A 15,650-nucleotide genomic window follows, 5' to 3' on the forward strand; every position below is an offset into this window, starting at 1 on the left:
TTTTCGTACAGAACATACTACATGAATGCTAGATAATTTTGACAACTACGTATGCAGTAAAAACACCATTATCTTCTCACCTAGAAAGACAGTTTTGGCAAAAATTAAATAAATATCATCGCCTGAAGTCAAGGCCTCAACTTGTGTTGTCCCATTGATTGGCACTTCTTGAAAGTTAATAAACTCGCTGCCAGACCATCTGAGTAAAAGGGTATTTGGCCTGGCATTAATCTGGGAAATGGCTAAGAACACAGAGCCTCCTCTGGTGAACAAGGCTATGCTCAGCACGCCTCGGACAGGCAGTGTCTGATGTAACGTGAAGCTTCCTCCACTCCATCTGAAGACCTGTGGGAAATATTCAAATACAAACCCTTTGTGACTAGGAATTTAGCACTCAAGTGAATTTAAACAATACCATATATTTATTCTCCTAATCCCCTTTATTTAGTTAGGAGGATACTTTCTTTTTTTTTTTTAAGATTTTATTTATTTATTTGACAAAGATCACAAGTAGGCAGAGAGGCAGGCAGAGAGAGAGGAAGGGAAGCAGGCTCCCTGCTGAGCAGAGAGCCTGATGTGGGGCTCGATCCCAGGACCCTGGGATCATGACCTGAGCCGAAGGCAGAGGCTTTAACCCACTGAGCCACCCAGGCACCCCTAGGAGGATACTTTCATAAATGAGAAAATATTAAAACTGATGATCTCTCACTGCTCTCTACTTTTTTAAATCTGTGTGTGTGCATGCGCTTCACACACAGAAATAAGTGAAAAAGAAGTTATGTGAAAATAAATCAATTTCAAATACAAATATGGGTAAGGGTTGGCCACAGCAAGAGAAAGGGAAAGCTAAAACCAAGAGAGAAGTTATCTGAATATGAAAAATTCAGTTCTGGATAAGAAACTTTCTGATGCTATAGTATCATTCCTTACCCACTGTTTAAGCAATCGAATATAAGAACACCAAAACTCTTTAGTCCAGAAGGTGGCAATGTACACAAGGTTTTAAGGTGAGTGTTCATATATTTAAAATTAAAGGAAAATCCTGAATCCACCTGGTTTCTTATACAATCTCATCAATTGCACAAAGAATTATATTTATTTAGTCAACAATTGGGAATATATGTGAGCCTGACATTTTGCAGGCGTTATTGATAGAGTGGCCTCGCCCCTTATGAATCTTACCAACTGTTAGGAAAAGGCAAATGATAAACACATCACTTATTAAATAAATGTATGATTATTCAATTGAGACAAGTGCTGAAGACAACAACTGGGATATGATAGAGAATTATGGGTGCTACTAGGGAAACAAAGTTATGAAGAACAACACAACAAAGTTTCTAAGGCAGAAAATGTTTTTCATCAGCTGAATGAAGACCAGTTAACTTGAAGGAAGTTGACTGTCCTGAGGGAATGAAGATAGTAAGACTGGAGAGGTAAGGTCATGAGGTATCTTTTGTTAGGATGACCATATAATGTATCATGGGGACCCTTTATAGAGCAAAAGGCACAATACTTACAATCACATCAAGACAACAGACACAATCTGGTCCTGAGCTGGGTAGATAAAAAACTAAGGTTATGCTACTTCTAGTCCACATTAAATAACTTAGAATTATTCTATGTATAACTGGAAATCACTGAATAGTTTTAAAATGAGGAATAATATGAAATAGTATTTTAGAAGACGACTCCAGCTCCTGGATGGAGAATGCGTGTGAGGAGTCACAGCAGAAAATCAGAGACCAGCTAGGCAGCAACTCCAACAGCGTGGGAGAGAAATCATGGAAGCTGGACTTGGGAGAGAGAAGCAGAGGTAGAAAGAAATAACTGTATTCAAAACATTACTGGGAGATAGCATCAGAAAGAGTAATAAATTAGATGTGAATGAATAAAAATGAATAATCAAGAAAGATATGAGCCAGTATTTTGTCTTGTGCAACTGCATTTAAGAGGATGGCATTTCCCGAGATGAAAGCCAAGCACTGCAACAAGTTCCAAAGAGAAAATCAAAATTCAGTTCAGGATATGTTAAATTTTAGATACTTCAAATATATGTATGTGGAGATGCCAATAGGAGATTAGATTTGTTAAATCTAGAAATTAGAGAAAAGGCTACCTAGAAAAGTATAATAAGACAGCCTACAGCTGATACCTAAAGACAGAGAATTGATAGAAGTACCTGGAATTAAGTGAAAAGAAATTTGAACTAAAACTAAATCTGGAAAACCCCAAAACATCTGAGTACAGGAAAGGGAAAAGGAAGTGGCAGTGGAGACCAAGAAGGGCGGCACACAGAGACAGGAGGAGAATGTGTGGTGGTGTAGAAATGAAGAGAAGAGGTGGTTGAAATCTGAGGATGAAGTGACTGTTACATGCTAACAGGAAGCAGTCTAAGACAAGGACAGTAATATCCAGTGAATTCAACCCAGGCTGCCATCAGTGACCATGAGGTAAGATAAAGCAGGTAGACAATTCCTTCAAGGTGTCTTACCACAAAGGGCAGAAAAGGAAAAAAAAAAAAAAAAAAAGTAGAAGGGGATGAGATGATGAGATGATGAGAGAAATTGCTTCTGAAGCACGGACAGCCCCATTTACGTGGACTGTAATCATCCGATAGAGATGCTAGTGATGCCAGACACGTGAGTAACTGAACCTTCTGGTGGCTGGAGGAAGCTGGCTTTTACAGAAGGAAAGCTTCATAACAGGACACAGGAATAAAACTATGCTTCAAGAAGGTTTCTGAGTTTGGTCTGGCAAGATAACCAAGCTTCCTTTCTGGAGCTTAGTCCACAAAGTCATTAGCGAAAATGAGTTGAGAAGCAGGTATGGGAGTACGAGGAGTGAGAAGATTATCAAATAAGCATTATTAGCATTATGAGATGTAGTTTACTTGAGAAATGTGGAATTTCTGGGATGATGTTAAGTTCCCATTTGGCAATGTTAATCATGAATTTTTAGTTATACCATCTGTCCAGTTAGGTGATTTTTCTCCATAATGTTTTCTAACATTATTAAATTCTAATTAAATGTTCATGACTATTACACACCTGCTCTGGCTCTTGAAGACAATATTTATAATTCCATTGTTTAAAAATTAACTGTGACTAATTAACATCTACATTCTACTTTACTACTTTACCACAATCAAATTATGGTGTTTTTTATACTAAACTTATAGACTACATCTTTGATGAGTTTCAAATACAGTATATTTTTTAAATTCACTTTAAAACAATCAAACCTGAGTTAATTCGGAATCATCTCTTTGACTTGCGACAATTAAATAATCTTGATTGTCTGAACAAAAATATTTTACTTGAGAACTTTCCGAAATAATGATTGTTTGTACCTGCAAGGAAGACAAAACCATGGAAATAAATATTTAAATGAGAATTTACTAAGTCTCTGAATACAATAATAGTATGAGTTAGTATTTGAAGTTCAAAACTTGAAAAATCATCCTGAGCACTAAGTAGGCATACCTAGGTATCATTTCAAGACAAACAAAAATATTATTGGATTAAGAGACTCCGCTAAAATGTGTATCAACTTTCAAAAAACCTTTTGCATATTAATATAGAACATATATTATCTTCTGTTAAGATCAATCTTACAAATCTGATTTTTTCCTTTAAATAAAGCAATCTACAAAAAAAATGAAGATTTTTTTTACCAGGAATAATTTGAATCCAGATGTGAATGTATACACACTGTTAACAGAAGGCTTTTTGTCACTTGTTTCCTCATGAGTAATCACAAAGTAAGGGGAAAGACCAATATTAAAGGCTTCACAAGTTTTAGGATTTTCTATATTTAAATCCTAGGAAATAAGAAATAACAGTAATTCATGAGACATTCAAAATTCACATGTACATTTTATTTTATGTACTATAAAATGACTGATGTTTACCTCAAGTGGAATAAAAATCCCTTGCCATCGATAAATAGTAGAAGACAATTTTCTTAACATTATACCATATACTGAATCTTCCAAAGTGAAGAAACACCAACCAGAAGCTGAAGCATCAAAAAAACTCTGAACTATGGAAAACACAGCATCCATTCCCCCTGGAATATGTAAATCATGATTTGTTAATGTAGAATCCCTTTAAAACTTTATATCATTTATACAGTGAGACCAGTGAGTTTGTTATCAGTAATAAAGATCCTTCTGTGGTATGTGTGTATGTCAGAGAAAATATAAGCTAGAGAAGTTAAAAAATAACTAAAACTAACAATTTTTTAAAAAAATTGTTAAACCTCAACTCCACCCATGTAGATTTTTCCAAAGTGTATTTAAAATACTAAATGGGGGGTGCTTGGATGGCTCAGTTGGTTAAGCCTCTGCCTTTAACTCAGGTCAGGATCCCAGGGTCCTGGGATCAAGTACTGCGTTAGGCTCCTTGCTTGGCAGGGAGCCTGCTTCTCCCTCTCTCTTTCCCTGTTCATTCTCTCTCCTCTCTCTCTTCCTGACAAATAAATAAAATATTTTCTAAAAATAAATAATAAATAATAAAATAAAATAAAATACTAAATGTATATTTTAAAGGGATATATGCTCAAAATGATTTTTACTAACTTTCATAAAGATGATGAAAATATGATTCAGGAATGTTTAAAACAATGAATAGCTTTATAGAAACATGCTAAATGTTGGGTTTTTAAAACTTACACTATTAATTTGAAACTAAGCCCATCCAATGATTCCTCACATTACACGCTACATATTTAAGAATGCCAAAGCAAATTCACCTGCGTTAAATGGCTGTCAAGTTTTCAATCAACACGCTATCACAGGTATGTGTCCTAAAATTCTGTACTACATTTAAACAGACAAAAATAAAAAAATCCCTACCTCATGAAGAATGATTTTTTTAAAAAGCTCTATGTTTCATCATATCAGTTTCCCAAAGGCAATTCTTTTAAAACTTTAGCTAATGGTGTGAACAGCAAGAACAAATGTCAAAGTCGAAATCTAGGTCCTATAAAACTAAATTATTGATTATTTTCAGATTACCAGTTCAAGGAATCATGTCAATGCCTCATATGTACTGTCCATTAGTGATTTCCTTTCCTAGAAAACCAGTATTTTTCATTCCTATTTGTCATCTTTTAAAGGTACACTGCAGCTTCTGCACTGAGTCTGAATGCTTGACATTAAGGTCCTGACCATCTGGCTAAATGTTTTCCTACCATAATTCAGGAAGATGGTGAATGAAAAAGAAACAACGCTGACATTTAAGAATTCCCAACACACACTCTCACAAGTACTTCCAAAAACGCATGCAGATCCCAAACAATCATGAAATAACTCTGAAGTAGAAATAATCCTTCTCTTTTGGATCCCACCTCCTCCTGCCTTTTTGACAATCATACTTGCTACTAACTACTGTCCCTTCATGTTCTGAATATTCAATCTCTCTCTACTTAATAGGCCTTTTCCATCAACATGTAAATATGCTTAGGTCTCTCCAAATGAAACAAACGAACAAAAAACCCCCTTGAATCCTACACCAAGTCACCACTTTTGCTCGGTCCTACCTTCTCAGTCAAACCTCTTGCAACAGTGGAACACGTTGGAGGGCTCCATTCAAAATGTTATTCAGTTCCTATCCCTCTATACAAGCAGCTCTTGCTATTTTATTCCTTCTGCACTGCTAACTATAGCGGTTATTTTTTTGGTTCTCATCTTACTGGGCTTCTACACCAGCAACTGACACAGTTACCACTCCTTTCCTTTTTCAAACACTCTTGTGCTGCTGGCTACAATCCCACATTTCCCTGGGTTTCTCGCCATGTCTTCTCCCTCTCCTTTGCTACATCCTCCTCCTCTCTTTAGTAACTCGATTTGAGCCTACTCAGTTCAGTCTGGGTCCTCCTCCCTTCTCTACCTACAGTTCAGCTTTCCATGTTTTTACATCAATTTCCATGACTTTAAATACAATGTACATGCTGCAGATTTCCAAATTTATCTCCCTCAACAGAAACTTTCCTTTGAGTCTGGAGAAACTTTTTCTCAAAAGTAACTCGAATTCAAAAATGTGTTAAATCACACATATTTTACTTCTCCTCGCCACAGTAACACCTAGTCCTCATTCGGTACTCCCTTTCTTACTGAAGTGAATGACTCTCCATCTAACCACAGAAGCTAGAAATCTAGGAATCGTCTCTGGTGTCTCCTTATACCCAATCAATAGATGCTACTCCTAGCTAGCACCTGGACTGACCTTTTCTTTGTCTCCCTTCATCCTCGCTTTTCTTCTGTGAGAACTCATTCTTTGCACAGTACCAAGAATGGTATCTTTGAAATACGAATGTGATCATACCACCCCATAAATAAATGTGGCAGCCCTCCTGCCACCCTAAAACACATTAAGCCTAGAATAAAGACTAACATGCATAATATATTCTTTAAGCTCTCAAACTATTGGGTCTTACCCAGCTCTCCAAACTCAACAGTCCCCCTTACTTCTAATCCCAATATCCACTCAGCAGTTCTTCACGTATACGTTCTCTCATGCCTCTAGATTTGTGTGCCTGAATAACTTCTCACTTTCCCTCCATGTCCCTCCAACTCAGATCTTTGCAGAATCAATCCCCACTCACCTTTCGGTCCTAGTTCAAACACAGATACCCCTGGGAAGCATTCCCTGTGTTCTCCCAACACTTAGAGAACATTTTAAAACATTTAAGCATAAAACATTTAAAACATTTAAACATTTAAATCTTTAAGACATTTACTCTAATTTTACTTTTTTTTAAAGATTTTATTTATTATTTTTTTGACGGGGAGAGAGCAAGCACAAGCAGGGGGGAGCAGCAGGCAAAGGGAGAGGGAGAAGCAGGTTCCCCATTGAGCAGGGAGCCTGATGCAGGGCTCAATCCTAGGACCCTGTGATCATGACCTGAGCCAAAGGCAGATGCTTAACTGACTGAGCCACCCAGGTGCCCCCATTTATTTCAATTTTAAACTACACACTGGTTTTAACTTATTTGATTTATTTCTGTCTCCTCCTATGTTCTAAGCACCATGAGTTCAATATCATGCCTGGCACATGATAGGCTCTCAATAAATATATGTGGCTGCAATAAAACAATTAGATATCTGTTCTCCATTTTCAACAGATTCATAAGATACAATTCATGGGGGCGGGGAGCATGTACATCTGATACATGCAATCTTTCTTGGTTACAGAATTTTGTTTTTACAAGAAACCAAACGTACTCATGCCAAAGGCTGTTTCAGATATTGTCTCCCATTCCACACTCACAGCTAAATCAATGCCATTAGTGCGTGACACGTTTAAATATACAGTGCTGTTGGCTTCTTCAATGTCTATAGACGTGGCTCTAAAAAAAATGGATTGCAGAAAACAGAAAAGGAATATAATTCTACATATTAAATATAAGTATCACATTGCTAGCATATATTTAATATACTTTTAAATTTACATAAGCCATGGAAAGATCCATCCACAAACTTCACACAGCAGGAAAATTAAATTCTACAGCTCAAAATATTCATGTATGAGGATGAAAAAAGCACCACAATCTGATACTATGATCTTAAGAAAATAGTTAGTAACCTCATACTATATATTGTAAAAAATAAATAAAGCTTTGTCATTCCAAAGTTCCTTCTCAGATATACTAAAAACATATCACAAAGCAAAAAAAGGTGAATCCAGAAATTCTTAGCTTATCTAAAACTAGATCTACTGGAGTATTTCTAAGAAATAAAAAACCAATATGTGGTCACTCCCAGAGAAATTTTCAAGCTACAATCATATTAACACATGCTTAGAGAGTCATTCATTTGGTTTGAACAGCTAACTATTTTTATATTATTTCTTGTTTTTTATACTATTATTGAAGACACAAAATTGTGCAAGCCTTTACCTGAAAAGTGTGAATTCTGAGGAAATAAGAATTCTAATAATACTGCTGTACAGGACATGATTAGGTTTTTGATGCTCCTTGTTACAAGAGGGCATAACACCTCTCAGATCTATCTGCCAGAGCTCATTTTAAAAGTCCCCTTTAAAATAGTCAGAGATCAATTTCCCTCTCCATTTTCTTTATGTCAAAAGATATTTCCTACCTAGCTTCAGAAGTGACAATTTCTTTATGAATAAACTGTACCTATTTGCAACTGCAGAGATACTGAATAATCCCAGAGGGGCCTGATTTTGCAAAACCGTTATCAGGGTTTGAACATGTGCCCCCAGTCTAGCACCTCCAGTAGGATTAAACAAGGTACAGACAAAATGCTCATCCATCTCTGGTTCGGTGTCCAATATGGCAGAAATGCGTAGGGCCTGGAAACAAAATAAAAAGATGAAGTTATTAGACTATAGTATTTCTGCAACATACATACAAACAGATCTACTAAATATTTTTGACATCAAAATAATATGTTTTGGAAAACATCACTTCTTTTCTTTCTTTCTTTTTTTTTTTTTAAAGAAACATCACTTCTTTTCTATTTTAATACTGATCCCCATGATATGTAATAGTTACACAACTATTTCAAGTTACCACTTTCAAGATTTTCAACGCCGGGATATACAGCCCTGAGTGTCTAAAAATCAATTTCATGACATTAAAAAATAATATTAAGATTAAAAAAACAAATTTAGATCTTGATTTTTGCTAACTCTTAATCTTGCCCCAGCTACATAACTGTACTAATCTCATTCTAGTATAGGATTCACTGTAAAAAAGCAGTTAAAGCCATAGTAAGCACAAATCAGAAACAACTCACATGTTTATCGACAGAAAAATGGATAAAAAGACAGTGGGCTGTTTGATGCAGGGCTACTCAGCAATAAAGGAGAACCAGCTACTGATGTGTGCAACCAAAGAGATCTCAAAAATTATGTTGACCAAAACAAGCCAGACACAAAAGAGTAAATACTATATGATTTTATTTATATGAAGCTCAAGAATCAGCAAAATGAGTCTTCAATGACAGAAACCAGAAAGTAGTTTCCTCCAGAAAGGGCAAGAGACAAGAAGGAAACTTCTGGGAGAGGTATGCTCAATATACTAATCTGAATGGTGATCACATTGGTGTATATTTATTTTTAAGGTCACTGACCCACACATCTGAGATTTTTGGACTTCACTGTTAATCCAATTTGCTCTAACATTTAATTTACCTAAAGAACACAAAGATGTTTAAACACACTGTAGAAAAAGTCTTTTTAAAAAAAAAAAAGCATGATAAAAATTAAAATATACAAAAAATTAAATAAGTAAATTTTAAAATATTTTTAAAAGAAAAAGCCTGAGAAAGTAAAGCAGTGGAAAATTCATCAAATACTTTAAATTTGAATTCTTTCATATCTATATGAAGAACGTAAATATTCTTAGATTAGAGGTTCAAATTTCCTAGAACATGAAAAAATCAAACATTCAAATAAATATGAATTGAAAAACGTGTTGAAGTGTTTACAAACTGATCCCAAAGAAAGTTAATTACTGGGTAGAGACTGTTTTTAGAGGAAATCGTTTAAAATATATTACTTTACAATTATTATACTTTATATGTCAGGCTTGATTAAGCTTATGCAATTAGCTACCTAAACTGTTTTAAAAAATAAAATTCAGTTGCAGGAATGGAAAATTATTAATATACAAAAAAAGGAGTTTCAGAAGGTATACTTCTGTAAGCATAAACCACATTTGTAATTAACTCTAAATCCAGCATTTCTTCTCCAATAAGCTATTCCTATTCACATAGGATACTTGCCTCTCATATAAGGAGGCTAAAGTAAATTATATTTTGTTAACTGAAAATGTAATCAAAAGAATGACTGGTTAGGGTTTGGTGACAACAGTAAATGGCTTGGAGTTTCCTTTAGTTTATGTTTTAAGAATAAAATGAAATATGCTACCTAAATAGTTAACATTTATGACAGCACTATGCACATTTTCCTTATTATTCGCAGATTCCACTACCCTATTAACAGAGTGAATTTCTCTAGCAGCACTCTATGCAGATTAGACAGCACTGTTAACATTTTCACACAGTAATCTAATCATCTTTACCTGTCATCTAAGCTGGGAGTACGTTTTTTTTCCTCCTAGCACCTGGGGTGCTACTCTAAGAGAAAATTATTCATAAACATTATTCACTCTCCTTAAAGCCTCATACTATACCTTGAAGCGAACACCTTCTTCTAAAACAATGTAGCCTTTGGAAGGGGTCAGATCTTTAGTCTCCATTGAGGAATTTATTTCTGTTACAATGAACTGAATGGTCACGGTTCCAAACAGTCCTTGTGCAGGTTCCCGAACAATGTATAATACTGCAACACTCTCCTGTACATAGAGAGCTGTTGGTTCTCTTAGGAAAAAGTGTTCACTGTTGTTAAATGATAGGACTCCAGGGCCATCATCATTAGCAAGGATAGTAATTAAGGCTGTTGAAATAAAAATATTACAGCAATAAATGGAAACAGAGTGGGTTATAAGTTAGAGGTAGATGTTTCACTATAAACTAGGCCAACTCTTCTCTAGATCACCTTAAAAACAAAGGAAATTTTAAAAGGCATTTAATAAAATATCACATTTACTCATGATGTAAAAGTAGCCAGTCATCTTGGAATAATAGGCAGCTTCCTCCTCAACCTTGGAAGCCAGTAACAAATAACATTAACTCAATGTTGTAACATCCGAAGGGTCACCACTAGTAACAGAAACAAGACAACAGTGCCTGCCATTCCTGCTACTATTCAGCATCGTCCCGGAGCTATGAGCCAGGTAACAGGTACGAAAGCAATGGAAAGAGAGAGTCGGAATTAATACCATCTTCTAAACCAAATGATGGTCTTCTTAGAAAACCAAGAGATAAAATGATTGAACTATTGTAAGAGTTCAAAATATAAGCTCTGTACTCAACAGATGATCTTGATTACTAACATATACAAAGATTTACATATAAGAATATTTACTGAAACTTCATGAAAGTTTGAAAATAGTCTGAAGGCTGACTAATGGTACATAGTTTAAGAAATAACCCACTGTCAAAGCACTTATTGTTCTGAGGATTATTTTTATATTTATAAATAGAAAATTACAAGCATAAAGTAAACGTAACAGAGACCAACAAGAAATGATTTCCTCCTACTCATGGTGATGGGCATGTAACCTACATAGTTCTGAACAGAATTATATTAGGACTTCTTTGGGAAAGCTTGAGTTCGAGGGCTCCTCTTTCCTACTACGGGGAATGTAAAGGAACGTTGTGGACAATCATCTTGTGACAAGTAACATTAGCCTTGTGTGAAACCAATACTCCAAAAGGCAACAAGAGTCAGAAAACAACAGCATTGTTGGTGGAATGTTAAGTCCTTGTCCCACCTCATCTAAAGTTGTATGTCTCTGGACCCTCAGATTAAATGAGCCAATAAATTACCTTTAAACCCATTTGAATTGGGTTTTCTACTGTTTACACAGAAAAGATTCTTAACCAACACATTGTGTCCATCCCTACAACCCTTTACATACAACCCACTAACTTCTACAACAACGAAAAAAGAGTGTATTTTCAATATACTCTCGAATTTGAAACAATGGCCACAGACTCAAGAAAGGTTCTAAAGACTTAGAAAATACCAATTTGTTTCATTAATATGGCAATAAAAGTGAAAACCAATTCTTGGTTATTCAAGATTTTTTCTTCTTACTACAAATCAGATTTTTTTCACATAAAAGCCAATAATTCAGGAATACAAGGGTTAATTAGATTAAGGGAATCCCAAAGAACTATCAGTCACTAGCTAAAATAAGAGGTTGAAGAGTCAGTCAACACTGGTGTTCTAAAGCCACCTCATCTATATATCACTACAAAAACTAAATTAAGTGACTCTTAAGGAAGCCCACCAACCCTATAGTTCTGGATTTCCATGGCGTCTCCTCTCTTTTTTACCTTCTCCAAGCAGTCAGTATGATATCTAACAAGCAGTAAATTAGGATGAGTTTTCTTAACAATGTCAAACTGTTCCAACCAAAGAATTATGCCTCCCATAATGTCTTAGGTATCAATATACTTCAACTGCTATGTGGAAATACTATAGCAATGAGATAACATTAAAACCTTATCATTCCCTCTACTGTTCAATAGGAAAAAGAGCAGAAATAAAATTCCAAATGAAAGACATTTACAAATTAAATAAAACCTGTAGGGGCGCCTGGGTGGCTCAGTGGGTTAAGCCTCTGCCTTCGGCTCAGGTCATGATCTCAGGGTCCTGGGATTGAGCCCTGCAATGGGCTCTCTGCTCGGCGGGTAGCCTGCTTCCTCCTCCCTCTCTGCCTGCCTCTCTGCCTACTTGTGATCTCTGTCTGTCATATAAATAAATAAAATATTTTAAAAATAAATAAATAAATAAAACCTGTAATAGCTGCAAAACTGATTTAATATTCTCCTTTCTATGAACTACTTTTTGTTTTACACACACACACACACACACACACACTCCACAACAGGCTAGAAGCACTGTTATACTGACATAGGAATTCCAAAATGTCTAGCTTAAAACATTTTTAATTCTAAGCACAGAAAACCATCAAGACTCTAATCCCTTTACATCTACCTCCATATTAAGAAAACAGCATGGTAAGAGTGAACTGTATAAGAAATTATCAAATACCTATTGTTTTTTCTCCCAGCTCTAGTCCAGGTGAAGGATTTGTTAAAATCAGCTGAAATGTTTCATCCCCTTCTGGAATGTCATCATCAAGAATCATAATGTCAATATTTTTATATCTTTCTCCATCAACAAAATGAAGAATCTGGTCAAGAAAGTAAAAGTAGACAGTATTATATTTAAAGACACTGTTGAGTTTTTAATAGAATATTTGGCAAGAAATACAATCTGGTTGGCAATGTGAAATAAGATATTTTAATAAAATTAAGGGACTTTCCCCTTATTTTTCTGATCTCTTTTTATTTAAATTGACAATGTTAAGTTTAAAAAGTAAGATTTGTGGAGAAGAGAAGAAAGCAAACATTTGACTAAGGAGTAAAAGCCAACAAGAGATGAAAAGCACTTTAGAACATTAACGGTGTTTCAGCAAATTAAAACAAAGAAATAAAATATGTAAAATTTTCAAGAAGCACAAGAAACTCTCTGAAACACTCTGATATAAATATAATGACAGAAATTCTTTGTCACAGTAACTTGTGTTCTCCATTATCAAGTATTGCAATAAGATATGAATAAAATAGTATCAAATATTAAAACAAAATAATGAATGAGTAAAACAAAATAAAGAATAACCTTTAGAACTAAAAAAGTCAATTTCCCTATTTTGCTAAAATAGTAAAGAAAGCCATTCTACAATGTAGAAGTCTTCTGTCCTAATTTATGATGGAATATATAATAGTTTATTACTTCAGGATTAATTTATTTATATAAGACGCAAATCACTATAATTCCCAAGGATTTCACCATTGGGGTAAAGATGTAATCCAGCCCCAGCTGTGCCTCCAAATTCTGGGCATATACAAACAAGGAAACATGACCAAGAGTCCCTTGGCTCCTCTGGGCTACCAATGTTAAACTTCCTTTGGTTTCATGGACTTCGAACCTAAAATAAACAGAATACATTAATCTTTTCCTTGTAAGCTTTTATTCAGTAGATAAAGAATCTGAAACTCATAAAAGAACTCTCACACTGCCTTGGTCTTACCTGGTATGTTGCCATTCAATTATGCCTCGAGCGCCATCATTGGCATCAATAATTATCTGTGCAGTCAAGCCCTCCGAATCTGAAAAAAACACAAAAGCATACTTGTAAGTAAAAGTGATTAAGAGAAGTATTTGGCATAGAGAACACATAATTTATAATATAAAGATACTGTCAACATTACTCAAAAGATGTTTAAGAAAGTAAAGATATGTTTATGATATTTGATTAAGGAGATTTTTACTAACAAGAGCAATGATTTACAGAAATCTAATGAGCTGAGAACAGTATAAAATAAGCACCTGAGATTATGGTTTTATTTCTATTATTTTAATAGAAAGAGAAAAGAAAAATAGAGACCACTGGAAGGAGTAGAAAGATCAAGAAAAAAGAAAGAAATGGGAAGAGACAGGCAGGGAGTGCTGTAGAGAAATAAACAGGTGCAAGAACGAGATGCAGGAGTGACATGTTGAGGGAAAGATGGGGAAAAAGTTGGGGGGCAGAGACTGAGATGGAAGTAAATTTCTCTTATCCCTTTTTATCTTGTAGTCTGCCTACCAAGTAGAGTATGTTACCAGCATTCATTATTCAGTCTTGAAATATTAACCACCCCGTTCCTGTTTAATTTTTTAATATTTTTGTCCTTTCCCTCTTAAAATTCAGAGGCTCTATCTAAGGATGGTATTTTAGGATACTTATGGCAGCTACCTAGGTAGGGAAAGGATAGGGAGAGTGTAATTCCCTGAGTGAAGTCAGCACTATCAAAAAAAAACAAAAAACAAAAAAACAAAAAACAAACTCGGTATCTGTGCCCACCAAACTAGAGGCTACGGAGCAGAAGCCCAGCTCCAGCATCTCACAGCTGTGTGACTCTGGGCATGTAACTAAGCTTCTCAAAGCTTCTGCTCCCTTATCTGTAAAATGTGAAAGAGAAAGGAATGGTGGTACTAACATATAAAGCACTTGAAACAGGGGCATCAGAGAGCACTAAACAAAAGTTAAACTATTCAAATTACTTCTAATACGAGTATAAAGAAATACGAAGTATCTGTTAGCTTTCTTAACATAAATGTCTTGTAATAAATGCCTGATTTCAAAGCCTATCCCAGGAGTCATATATTTCTTTTGCAAAAGAATTTAAGTTTTTCAAATAATAATAATATATCAAAAACTGGTTATTCCCTTCCATTGTTTTCAAAGTTGTCATAGTGAGCCTTAAAAGGGAATGAGGAACCCCTATTCCTTAGCTCACTCCTCTTGACCATGCTTCCCCTCCTTTAACCCCAACTAATTTCCTGCCCTGCACAGAGCACCTTCGAACCAAGGGATGGGGAACAGGCTAGCACAGTGCTATTCATCACCACCACCTTCTGGACAATCATACCTACAAGTTTCACATAAAATCCCCAGTATTAAATGTCTAAACTGCAAACAAGAGTTTATGTTTTAAAATAAGAACATATCTTTTTAATCTACATAAATTCATACTGAGGTTCAAGTTTTACCTTTCAGTCTGTAATGAATTAACTGAGTCTTTTCTAAAGCATGAAAAGAAAGAGGTAAAAGGTCAAAAAAGAAGCAGAGAAAACAACAAACAAACAAAAGTTCTGCTTAATCTAAAGGAAAATAAAATCATATGATAGTCTGGAGATCTAATGAAAACAGCAAATGAAACTTTAAAAGGAAAAATTCCTTCTTAAGAACTAATTCTACTTTGAAGTTTACAAACTTGGTTATAAATAGTTGTAAAAAACATCACACAATAAACAATTCTTAAATGTGTTTATTATCTCCAATATACAAAACTGCCATAGATTATAGTCTCCAAGTTAAAATAAATTTAAAAGCTCACCAGATTTTCCTCTACAGCTGAGATTAACAAGTATTACAGTTATCACTTTTGATTAAAAAATGAATAACTTTACTTTGTTTGAAGTGAATAAACAAAAACA

At 34.9% G+C, this 15,650-nt stretch overlaps 1 protein-coding gene across 1 annotated transcript in view; it reads right to left on the reverse strand.

Annotated features, from left to right (window-relative positions):
• The window catches only part of ADGRV1 (adhesion G protein-coupled receptor V1), a gene marked incomplete at its 5' end in the record, with an annotated part of 491,204 nt that overhangs the window by 377,981 nt on the left and 97,573 nt on the right, over positions 1–15,650 (reverse strand). Inside the window, 10 exons of the mRNA XM_080804325.1 lie at positions 81–345; positions 3,245–3,352; positions 3,677–3,823; positions 3,914–4,071; positions 7,229–7,353; positions 8,146–8,321; positions 10,168–10,430; positions 12,660–12,801; positions 13,461–13,599; positions 13,702–13,780. Coding sequence (XP_080660451.1) covers positions 81–345; positions 3,245–3,352; positions 3,677–3,823; positions 3,914–4,071; positions 7,229–7,353; positions 8,146–8,321; positions 10,168–10,430; positions 12,660–12,801; positions 13,461–13,599; positions 13,702–13,780 — 1,602 coding nt within the window. The remainder of the gene's footprint in view (positions 1–80; positions 346–3,244; positions 3,353–3,676; positions 3,824–3,913; positions 4,072–7,228; positions 7,354–8,145; positions 8,322–10,167; positions 10,431–12,659; positions 12,802–13,460; positions 13,600–13,701; positions 13,781–15,650) is intronic.

The sequence above is a fragment of the Martes martes genome (assembly GCF_963455335.1).
Source record: "Martes martes genome assembly, chromosome: 5".
Lineage (NCBI taxonomy): Eukaryota > Metazoa > Chordata > Mammalia > Carnivora > Mustelidae > Martes > Martes martes.